This window comes from Otolemur garnettii, unplaced genomic scaffold (assembly GCF_000181295.1).
Source record: "Otolemur garnettii isolate 467f Iridium unplaced genomic scaffold, OtoGar3 scaffold00120, whole genome shotgun sequence".
Lineage (NCBI taxonomy): Eukaryota > Metazoa > Chordata > Mammalia > Primates > Galagidae > Otolemur > Otolemur garnettii.
This window is the reverse complement of record NW_003852515.1, coordinates 645777-656828: the sequence shown is the minus strand read 5'-3', so window position 1 is coordinate 656828 and position 11052 is coordinate 645777. Positions and strand designations below refer to the sequence as shown.

The window sequence follows — 11052 nt, the reverse complement described above, 5'->3', positions numbered from 1 at the left end:
ACATTTCCTTCACCAAGGTCACACAGCACCACGCTAGAACTTCCACCTTTCACTCCCAGTCCAGTGCTATTTCTACTGGATTTTGCCTACAAAATGTTCACTTTGATGGAGTTAACATAGTCTATCAGTTTTGCTGTGGGGAGATAGAATTGGAAACAATTTTGTCAGCTTTGCTTTCCTGTTTATTTACATCAGTGGTGTCTGAGTGCTCCCAGGCCAACAGCATTGTCTGGGGACAGGTTAGAGGTGCAAACTCCCCACCCTGACCCCCAACCAGACATTGAATGGGGTAGGGGTGGGTGTCTGGCCTGCCAGGTAAATCTTATGTGCTAAAGATTCTGAGCACCAGTGATTCGCTTTGTAAGTCAGCAAGTTAAGTCTTTTCTAAAGTTAATATTAAAAAATTCAAGGCCAATTGGAATTTGTGAAGTTCAAATTAATGTGATTTTGCCATATAAAGTGAGAAAGTGGGGGAAGAAGATGAGAGAAGGACGGGAAGAGGGTCAGGGAGGAGCGCAGGAATGAGAGCAGTTTGTCAGTTCTCTTGGGGAGAAAAGGGGAGTTGAAATTCAGGATTATCCTGCCTCTAGCAGGTAATTCAATCTCCTTTTGGTGAGAAAGGACCTTGAAATGTCAATGTAACCTCATCTTCCTTTGCTCACAGATCTTGGCAGACGTTCTTTCAGGCTCTGTTGACAGTACCTACTTTGAAAATCAGGGGAGAGTCCATGTAATCACATCTTAGCAGATGACAGACATTTATAAAGGAAGTCACTGAGGTGTTACTGTCATTTCTCTCAGACAAAATACTGAAAGGGAGAGGAAGAGAGAAAAGAGAATAGGGTTGGTACTTGGTGACTGAATTGCTTCACTCTCTCCAGAGTATTCAGTCTTGAGGAGAACAAAGACAAAATGGCTTTGAGAGGGCACAGATGGAGGTCAACAGAGACTGTGCCTTCAAGTTCACTTGCTCCTTGTCAGGATAACAAGCAAAGGTTAAATAGCATCGGTATATGTAGAAAAGGATGGTGTCTTGACCTTTCCAAGGTGTATATCATTAATCAGATTTCATCTATTTTTATGGTTCTTCAGTGCTCAATTTTTTTTTTTTTTCTGCTAGGCTTTCTTGCAACCTCTCAAATGGCTAAAAGTTGCATTTCAGTTCAAGAGGGTGGACAACCTCAAGTGAGGGATGTCTTGGCCTGTAGATACATTCGTCTTTCTAGAAAACATTCAACTATACTAATCCATAGGAAACTTCATTCTCCAAATCACAACATTTATATTGTATTTCATCATTCCTTGAAACCCTATAACTAACTTATGCCAGAGCAACACCTGTGGGTAAGGGAACTTATTTTATTTGATCTTCATCATGGGCAGCTGATTTGTCTGTGACAATCTTGTATGGCTCTGCTACATCAGCAAATGATGGATATATGAAGAAAAGGACTGTAGACATATAATGGAATATTATTCAACCTTAAAGAAGGAAATTCTACACTATACAGCAACATAGGAGAGCCTTGAAGACAGTACACTAAGTGGAATAAACCAGTCACAGAAAGAGAACTATTCCATGAGTGAACTTACACAACATATATAAAATAAGCAGATTCATAGAACCCAAGAGTAAAATGGTGGTTGCCAGAGGCTGGGAAGAGAGGGAAATGGGGAGTTGCTGATCAACAAGCATAAAGTTCCAGTTAAGCAGGATGAATGAGCTCTGGAGATCTGCTAGACAGTGTTTTACCTATAGTTAACAGTAATGGATTGTGCACTTAAAATTTTAAACAGTAGATGTCATGTCAAGTGTTCTCACCCCAGTAAAATAGTAAGTGTTGTAAATACACAAAAAATCAGGCCAGGTGATATGGGAAGTTCACAGGATAGGTTGTCAAACAGATGCTGTTGAGATCCTGAAGTAACTCCAGTGTGACCTTGGATAAGTCATTTAACCTCTCTGAACCTGCTTGGTCTTTTCTGTAAAAGGAAGATCATTGGGCCTTCTAGAATTATTTTAAGGATTAAAGGTGCCAGTTATTCTGGAGATATCCTCTGGACCCTGAAATTTGAAGGCGCATAGTTGGAGCACCGTAGGAGAACTAAATAATGTAAGAGAAAGCAAGGAATGTGTGGGATCCATAAACATGGAAGGAATAGTTTACAGAAGTATCAGAATTTTATGGAAATTTTATGAAAATTAATTCAGCTGAAATCAATTAAGCATGGCTTTGGATATATTTTCTTCCAAGGCAAAAATTATTTGGAGTTATTCCTTACCTGATATTATTTTCCTGAAATACTTTAAAATATATAAAATTATTTAAGAATCATCCATCACTCTGTTAAGCAGTCATTTTCTGTTGCTCAAACTACTTGTTTCTCTTACCCCAACATTTTCTATTTCTCAATACTATTCTTCAGAGGAAAATAATTCTTTCTGTTACATTAAGAGGGTTTTTTCTTTTTTATCCTAATTCACAGGACTTGCAGAATTTCTGATCATTTTGAGTATTTGCAGTACCTTTTCACATGCCATTTCTTAAGCACCCTCATAAATGCATTAGTAGACAATTAATTATTGTTCTATACACAGTGTGACATGTTCTCACAGCAGCTGCGTCATGCTGGGTTTGTTATGTTTTATGAAATGTTCCTGTAATGCCAGTAAACTAAGTCTTACGGGAAAAGAGGGATGGGGAGAAAATCATGGTCCTAAGGAAGCATCTCAACTCTTGGAAACTAACAGGGTTTCCCTTCAGAACCGGAAAAATGAATGTGGTATTGAGAACTTAGTTGGAAGATAGAATTACATAGGTCTCTGTGAAGTGAAGTTGTTTAATTGGACCACCCTCCTAGGAAGAGTATCTGCTGTGAATGGTTGGCTAGCATACATAATCTCAGAGACACGTTACAAAAAATAGGAAACCATTTTTAAGTTCAAATGCTAGGGGCCAGATTTCAGTAATGGGAGCATCAGAAAAAGAACTGAATGTTTTGAAAAACTGGCTCTGTGCTTGTCTGTCTTGGCAAGTTGGAGAAAAAGCCGGCAAAAGTCTCTTTCCCAGGGATCAGTGGACTTTGAGGAAGACGGCAGGGAAGCCATGTGCTTTTGGGGCATTTTGATTTATCCTCTTCACAGGTGGATGAAAATTCCTGCGTCTACCCAAACAGACACACATCTGTATGGGACAGGCCAAAGGACAGATCAGAAAGTAGATCCTGCCCAAGCCACATGTGCCCCTGTTTTCTTAGACGCCAATAATACATGCGGCTTTCCTTCCTCCCTGAAGCAGCTCCAAACTGTAGCGTCTGAACACCTTTGGGCAGATACAGGAGAGCAGGTTCCTCTTAGCCACTTATGCTGTTTAATTTTCCTTTTTTTTTTTTTTTTGAGAACTTAATTGTGCTCTGATGTAGTGTGTGTTACACGCATGCACACGTGTGCACATGAACACTGCTGATGTTGTTAGTGTAAGCCCCTCTAGGGCAGGAAGCACGGGCCCGGTTTGCCTCTGTCTTCCCAATGCCTAGAACAGTGACTGAAATCAATACACTTATGAAATAAGTAATGGTTAAATGAACAATAGCTTCTAATGAGAGATGGTTTCACTTCTCTGAAAAATCTGATCAAGAAACCATTTGCTTTCTTGTAACATCTACTGCCACTATTAGCCTCTGTGACTCCTGTATAAGGAAACTCATTTCCTTTCTTTCTAGTATCATAATCAAAATAGGTGAGTAGAAGCTGTGGAGGAGTTAGCATTGGTGGTACCGTTAGGAAGTGAGTCATTTGTGGAAATGTTAGTAACTTAGAGAAATTGTACTGAAAATGTAAGCCAGCCAAGAGCAGACAGCCTAAGACTTAAGTCAATGAAATTGGGGGGAAAATAGAGTCGTGTTCAAAAGATCATCATTTTTGGTGAGAAATAGCTCTAATAAAGAGAAAATGAATGGGCTCCAAAGTGTAAAACAGAGTTCTCATAGTTTAAGGAATCGACCTTGCTTGATACAAAAAATAGGCACCCAGTAAAAGAGAGAAAACTCCTGAAATTGTCCAGTTTAACCCAGTTAGGGGGGAAAAACGGGTTTAAAAATAATCACAGAACATCTACAAAATCCATTTAAAACAAAAGAAGGCAATGAAGAAAATTTACAATATATTTAATCCAAGATTAAAATGTCAATGAGAAAATATAAAGGGAAGACAAATTCCAAAAGGATTCAATAATTAGAAACCCAATTAATATGTGGAAGTAACATTCTTCTCCACTTCCTCTCAGACCCCACCCCAGGAGCACTGGTTTGAATGAGTTGGTAAAGAACTTGAGCTGTTAATGTGAAAAGAGAAAGACAAGATGAAGGACAAAAAGAGAATTAAGGCAGGTGGAGCTGGGGCTAAAAAAATCCATTACATGGATGCTGAACTGTACACTTAAAAATGGATAGGGTAAAGTACACTTTGTGTGTGCTTTTCCACAACTCTCTGTGAGATAGTATCATAAAGAATCTTAGAAGATAAACCACAAACAGGAAAATATTTGAGGGGCACATCAGAAAAAGGTTCAATAACTTTATAACATTGAATTCTTATAAAACACCATGAAAATTATTATTTTTATTGTTTTATTTTACTTTTTTAGAGACAGAGTCTCACTTTGTTGCCCTTGGTAGAGTGCCATAGCGTTACAGCTCACAGCAACCTCCAGCTCGTGGGCTTAGGCAATTCTCTTGCCTCAGCCTCCTGAGTTGCTGGGACTACAGGCATCCACCACAATGCCTGGCTATTTTTTGTAGTTATTGCAGTATGGCCAAGGCCAGGTTTGAATCCGCCACTCTCGGGGCCCGCGCCCTACTCACTGAGCCACAGGTGCCTTCCTACTATGAAAATTATTAACTCCAAGAAATAATAGGCCAAGAATGTGAACAGATTGTTTACAGTGAAGAAATGAAAATCGCTGCTGAATGTAAGAAAAATATGAAGTATTATTATAACTTAATAAGTACAATTGCAAAACAGAAATAAATTTTTCTCTTGGGTAATCTAAGATTTTAACAGCAAGCTCCACGAAAAGCTAGTGTTTTATTGAGCATTTAACGTGTAACAGGTATTGCTGTAAGAGTTTTATATGATTATAATCTAAGTGTCCATCTACAGATGAATGGATAAAGAAAATGTGGCATATATATACACACTGGAACATTGTTTGGCCTTAAAAAGAGTGAACTCTTGTCATCTGCAGCAACATGGATGGAACTGGAAGTCATTATGTTAAGTGAAATAAGCCAGGCACATAAAGACAAATATTGTATCTCCTCCCTCATATGTGGAAGCTAAAAAAAATTAATCTCATGGAGGTAGAGAGTAAAATGATTTGCCAGAGATTAAATAGGGTTTATCTGTTTGTGGGGGATGGGAATGGAGAGAAGTTGTTTAATTGATACAAACATACAGGTAGATACAAGGAATGAGTTCTAAGGTTCAATAGCAGAGTAGGGTGACTGCAGTTAACAATAACATATTGCATATTTCAAAATAGCTAGAAGGGAGAACTTGAATATTCCTGACACATAGAAATGACAAATGCACAAAGTGATAGATACACTTTCTATACACGGAACAAAATATCACACGTGCCCCATACATATGTGAAAATATTATGTATTCATAAAAAACTATTTTATTTATTTGTTTATTTATTTATTTTTGAAACAGGAGCTCACTCTCTTGCCCCGGGTAGAGTGCAGTGGTGTCATAGCTCACAGCAACCTCAAACTCCTAGGTTCAAGCAGTCCTCTTACCTCAGCCTCCCAAGTAGTGGGACGAGTTGTGCACCCTCCACAATACCCTCCACAATAGTAGAGACAGGGTCTCACTGTTGCTCAGGTTGGTCTTGAACTTCTGAACTCAAGCAATCTGCCCGCCTTAGCCTCCCAGAGTGCTAGGATTGCAGATGTGGAGCCACCATGCCCAGCAATAAAAAAGTTTAAAAAAGAAAAAATATTATCTTACGCGAGAAATGTAAATGGGAAAAGTTTGTAATACAACAAATTAAACCTTGCTTCCTCAAGGCAAATATTTAGATGGTATAAGATTAAAAAAGGACCTGCCAGGACCCTTTTATCATGGGGGATCCATATTTCCAGAGAAAGGTGGTGGTGATACAGGTAGCTGGTAGTGCTGGAAGGTAGAGTGGAGCAGGGCCCTGACCCCAGCGGACAGGTCATTGAGCTAGACCCTGAAATGTGGGCAGATTTGCTTGAGAGGCTCGGTAAAAAGCAAGGAAGACACCCCAGGTGGGAAGGAACAGCTTCAGTCACTGCCTGCATTTGCAGGAAAAGGTGGGGGGCTTCAGTGTATCTGTTATTGCATCTATGTTTTGTTTTGTTTTTGTTTTTTAATCAAAAATAAATTTCATTTAAAACTTAGGCCCATGAAGAAATAGATTTTATTCTGCAGGACTAAGTTCTTATAGGCAATGGCTTTTTCCCTTTTATACTGCAAAAGATTTTTTAGTTTACTCTTTTAAAGTGGAAAACCTCTTGGAAATTTATACTGCTCTTTTTTCCACCTTTTTTTTTTTTTTGAGATAGAGCCTTAAGCTGTCACCCTGGGTAAAGTACCATGGCATCACAGTTCACAGCAACCTCCAACTCCTGGGCTCAAGCGATTTTCCTGCCTCTGCCTCCCAAGTAGCTGGGACTACAGGTGCCTGCCACAATGTTCAGCTATTTTTTTTGGTTGCAGCCATCATTGTTGTTTGGCAGGCCCGGGCTGGATTCAAACCCTCCAGCTCAGGTGTATGTGGCAGGAGCCTTAGTCACTTGAGCCACAGGCGCCAAGCCTTCCACCATATTTTTAACTTTCTGTGGGATTCAAGTTCATCATCATGCCTATTAATTGTGACAACATGCTGGATGGAGCAATCGTAGACCCCAGCCTGTGAGCTAGTTGGATTTAGGCAACTGCCTTTTTAAGCTCTAGTGCCTTTTTCTCCTCCTTTTGCTGCTAGTGTTTCTACCCATAGAATTTACACCCTTCTCTTGTAATTTTCTGTTTTCTGACTACCGTGAATCTAAAAACTGGACAAATAATCTTAATTATATATCAGTTTAAGAGCAAGCAAGTGCTGGTGGAGGTTCTGGCGATTTTGTTTCTAATGCTGATGTTGTAGTGGTGAGACTAGTGTGGGCGTGGTGACTCGATTTGGACTATCAGAGAACATGAATTTCCTGGTCACAAGTGTAATGTTACCAAATAACTGAGGAGGTACTGAAGAGTGCCATGTCATGATGTTTACTTTTGAAAATTATCCTGATGAAAGGCTATGATTTTCTATAAATTTATTATGATAGGATGAAGAGCTTTACTTGGGAGAGGACCTAGTTCACGGACAGTTACCACCTTAACTTTCATGCATCTCCATCTGCCCAGGCTGGTCTGCGTTTGAAACACACAGTGCAGTGATGGGTGACAGCCCCTTGAATCATTTTCTTCTCTGGCACAGGGCTTGACTGACTAGGATCATTTCAGCTCACCAGAGCTATTCAAACAGACTTTGTACTCACAAAGATGCCTGGCATTAAAGCAGGGGTAAACAATATTTCTTACGATAGCAGTGAAATGGCATGTTGGCCTTTTTAAATGGAAGATTTGTCTGATAGGTATTTTGGTATCCAGATTTCAGCTGTCAGTTCAAAATGCATCTTTGCCAGAGGACAGTTGGAGGTCACTCCTATGAAAGTGCTCTTGCTTAGTCACGATTCCTAGGCCCCAGAGTCATGCAATTATGGATCTTGTCTTGCAATTATTGTATAAATTGCATCAACCCTATTATTGCTGTCATCTAGAAATGCATTAAATCCTGTGGAAACCCAAAGATAATAAAAAATTCTACTCCAAATGGACATTTTAGGTTTATAGTCCAGTCTCCAGTTCTGTGACGTCATGTCCTTGGTACATCAGGAGGATATCTTGAGACATTATGGCCTTCTTTAAGCTGGAGTTTGGGAGGTGTCCTATTTCCAAAAGTGCCTGCATTGGCAGAGTGGAAGGTCACACAGAGGAGTGGCCAGGACTTTATTTCCATCATTTGATTGTGAATGTGCCCCTTTAGAATAAATAGTGCCTTTTAGGAAGCTGCATGCAGTACCCTTTATTTAAAGACGCTTCTGTTGCGACTATGGTGCCCTGTTCTTTAAAGACTCTGTCATACTGATTCTCCTCACATAGCTTCCACCCTATGGATCACTATAAGACCTACATAAATCAAGTTGGATGCCATTTTTAGTTAGTTACTTAAGGATATTTATTAAATATTATCAGGGCAGAAAACTCTATATTATATCTGGGAGGCTATAGTCTTACTTGGGAACTTTCAGAGGATCTAGCTAGAAGAGTATGTGGTTTAATGACAGGCCCAACCCTAAGCCAAAAACTAGTCTCCAGATGGTAATCACTTCAAAGTCTTTCTTAGTTAATGTGAGGTACACAGGACAAAGCAAAACACCAAACAATTTGGGTTAAATGTTTAACTTTTATTATGCAAACTAACCAGTGAGGCTTGGCCCAGTAGAGAGAGGAAGGTATTGTGCAGAGGACATCAGGAATGGATGGACAGAGAGGAGTGGACAGGTACCCTAGAAGAGGAAGAAGGAGGAAGAAATGAAACAAGTGTGCTACTGGGGCAGCTGGAAGAACCAGGGAACTTGGGCGTGGGGTGGAGGAAGGATGCCCAGGGGCCATGTGCTGAGCTTGATAATGGTGATCGAGAGCTGTTGAAAGTTGCAAGCAGAAAAGTGTTATGATTAAAGCTGTGCAAGAGAAAGATTAGTTTGGTATATAAAGCAGATGAAATAAAGTCTGCAAGGAGGCTGCTCTAATAACCTACCCATGGATTTCCAAGGGCCTGGACTAGGGTGTGGCTAATGGGAAGGGAGTGGAAAGACGATAGTATGCAACACATTTTATTTCATTTGCGTGACTTATGGCTTCGTGGTGGTTGAATACTGGAAAGACCCATATCACACTCCACTGAATGTCAGGCTCAGTGAATTACAGAGGATGGGAAAGAAAACATGAGGGCGAATCACATGACTTTGGGGACATGTTTGTAATTCAACAAAATAAACAAGACGTTTATATGGCTTTCTCAGAATTTGGCTTGGGTTAGAAAGTAGGTAAGAAAGACTGAAATTTATTTGTATTATGAGAAGAATGTTTAGTTTTCATAGAGAACTTTGTTCTCCCTTTATTATCAACAAGACCACAATTCTTTTGATATTCAAACCAGTATCCAAACTGGAAACTCATCTTGACTCTCTCCCTTTATCTCTGTATCCAGTCACCCAGGACTACATAATCCCAAGTTACTATATGCGGTCTATATGCTTCTGTTCTCAGCACTCCTAATGCCTCTATTCTAGGCCCGTTGAGCTTATATTTCTTTCATTGGATATTTATAACTGACTGTCTTGTAAGTACTTGGGTGCAAGATGTGGTGCATGCTAGAATTTAACATGCCAAAGTATCAAAGTATTGTAAAAAGGAGAGACACAGCAAATTGCATTTAAGAATTTTAAAAAATGTTTTCCCAGTAACTATCTTATTAACACATTGTCTGACTGTCACATTCTGAATGGAAACCATTCCCTGAAAGCTGTCATAGTTGCCTCTGCTCAAGATCTAGTGCAAATAAGGAGCCTACACGTTTTGTAAAGGAAGGGGGGGCATCTCAACTTCAACCAAAGGGCAAGTAAGAGTGAAAAGTTAAAGCCACACCTTAGGGGCATAAACAGGACACTGCCTGAGATTTTTATCTTTCAGGTTGCCCTCATATTTTCTTTCCCATCCTCTGTAATTCCCTTTCTGGAATAAGAGTCAGCTAGGCTTCTGATAATTTGTTCTCAAAAACTTCTGGAAGGGATGAACCCAGAGTCTTTTTCATTAAAATGAAGCACAGAAGGCTGAGAGCTTTGGACCCTTAAGAAAAACCTGGTGAAGGCTATGTTAACCAGTTTGGTGGAAATGTTTCAAATTGTATGTGAAAACACCACACCGTACCCCAGAATTGCATTAATGTACATAGTTACTATTCAATAAAAAAAAAGAAAAGAAAAGAAAATCCTGGACAAGGAATCACTTTTCCCCCATATACATCTTCTCCCCGGTTCCTAAATGGGACTGCCGTTTCCCTTGAGGATAAAAAAGAAGCCAAAAACATCTTAAATACTGTCAGATGTAGCATCTGTATTATGAGCTTCCTTTAGGTAAATATAATCTAACATGGTGACCAAAAGAATTTCGAGATGATCAAATATGGCATCATGCAAACAGAATATAATCAAAATAGTTACATTCTGACACCATTTCTAAAGAATCAGGCCAGGTTATGACATTAAGTGTGACATCCTTGATATGATTCATGACCTGATATTTATGGCTTCACATAGCCCATCTGAATATTTATGACGTTATTGTCAGCCAGTAAGAATATCCATTCTGTTTTTCAGCATCTCCCGTTGGTAACGGCTACATCAAGCCTCCAGTTCCACCTGCTTCTGGCACGCACAGGGAGAAAGGGCCGCCAACCATGTTACCCATCAATGTGGACCCAGACAGCAAACCAGGAGAATATGTCCTCAAGAGTTTATTTGTCAACTTCACTACTCAAGCTGAGCGCAAGATTCGGATCATTATGGCAGAACCCCTGGTGAGTACATGCCATGAAACTTACTTCTTAAATGTACCTGTGTGCTGGCCCAGTGTGGTGGCTCATGCCTGTGATTCTAGCCCCCTGGTGACTGAGGAAGACTCTTCAAAAAAAAAAGAAAGAAAGAAAAGAAAGCTTGAATATACCTGTATGCTGAATGTACCAGACTTTACTGCTCTGACAGAGGATAGAGTGCTTTTCTCCTAATTTGTAAAGGCTTTTTTTAAAAGACAGGCAATTTTTGATTTAGGTTTCCTGATTTAAGGGGAAATTTTTGAATGTAGGAGACTTTAAGACAATCTTTAGCATATCCAACTCAGTAGCATGCTTCACTGCC

The 11052-nt window shown here is 39.7% G+C and overlaps 1 protein-coding gene across 1 annotated transcript in view; it reads left to right on the top strand.

Annotated features, from left to right (window-relative positions):
• FRY (FRY microtubule binding protein) overlaps positions 1-11052 on the top strand; it is a 251083-nt gene that overhangs the window by 29891 nt on the left and 210140 nt on the right. The window contains exon 2 of the mRNA XM_003797632.2: positions 10516-10715. Coding sequence (XP_003797680.1) covers positions 10516-10715 — 200 coding nt within the window. The remainder of the gene's footprint in view (positions 1-10515; positions 10716-11052) is intronic.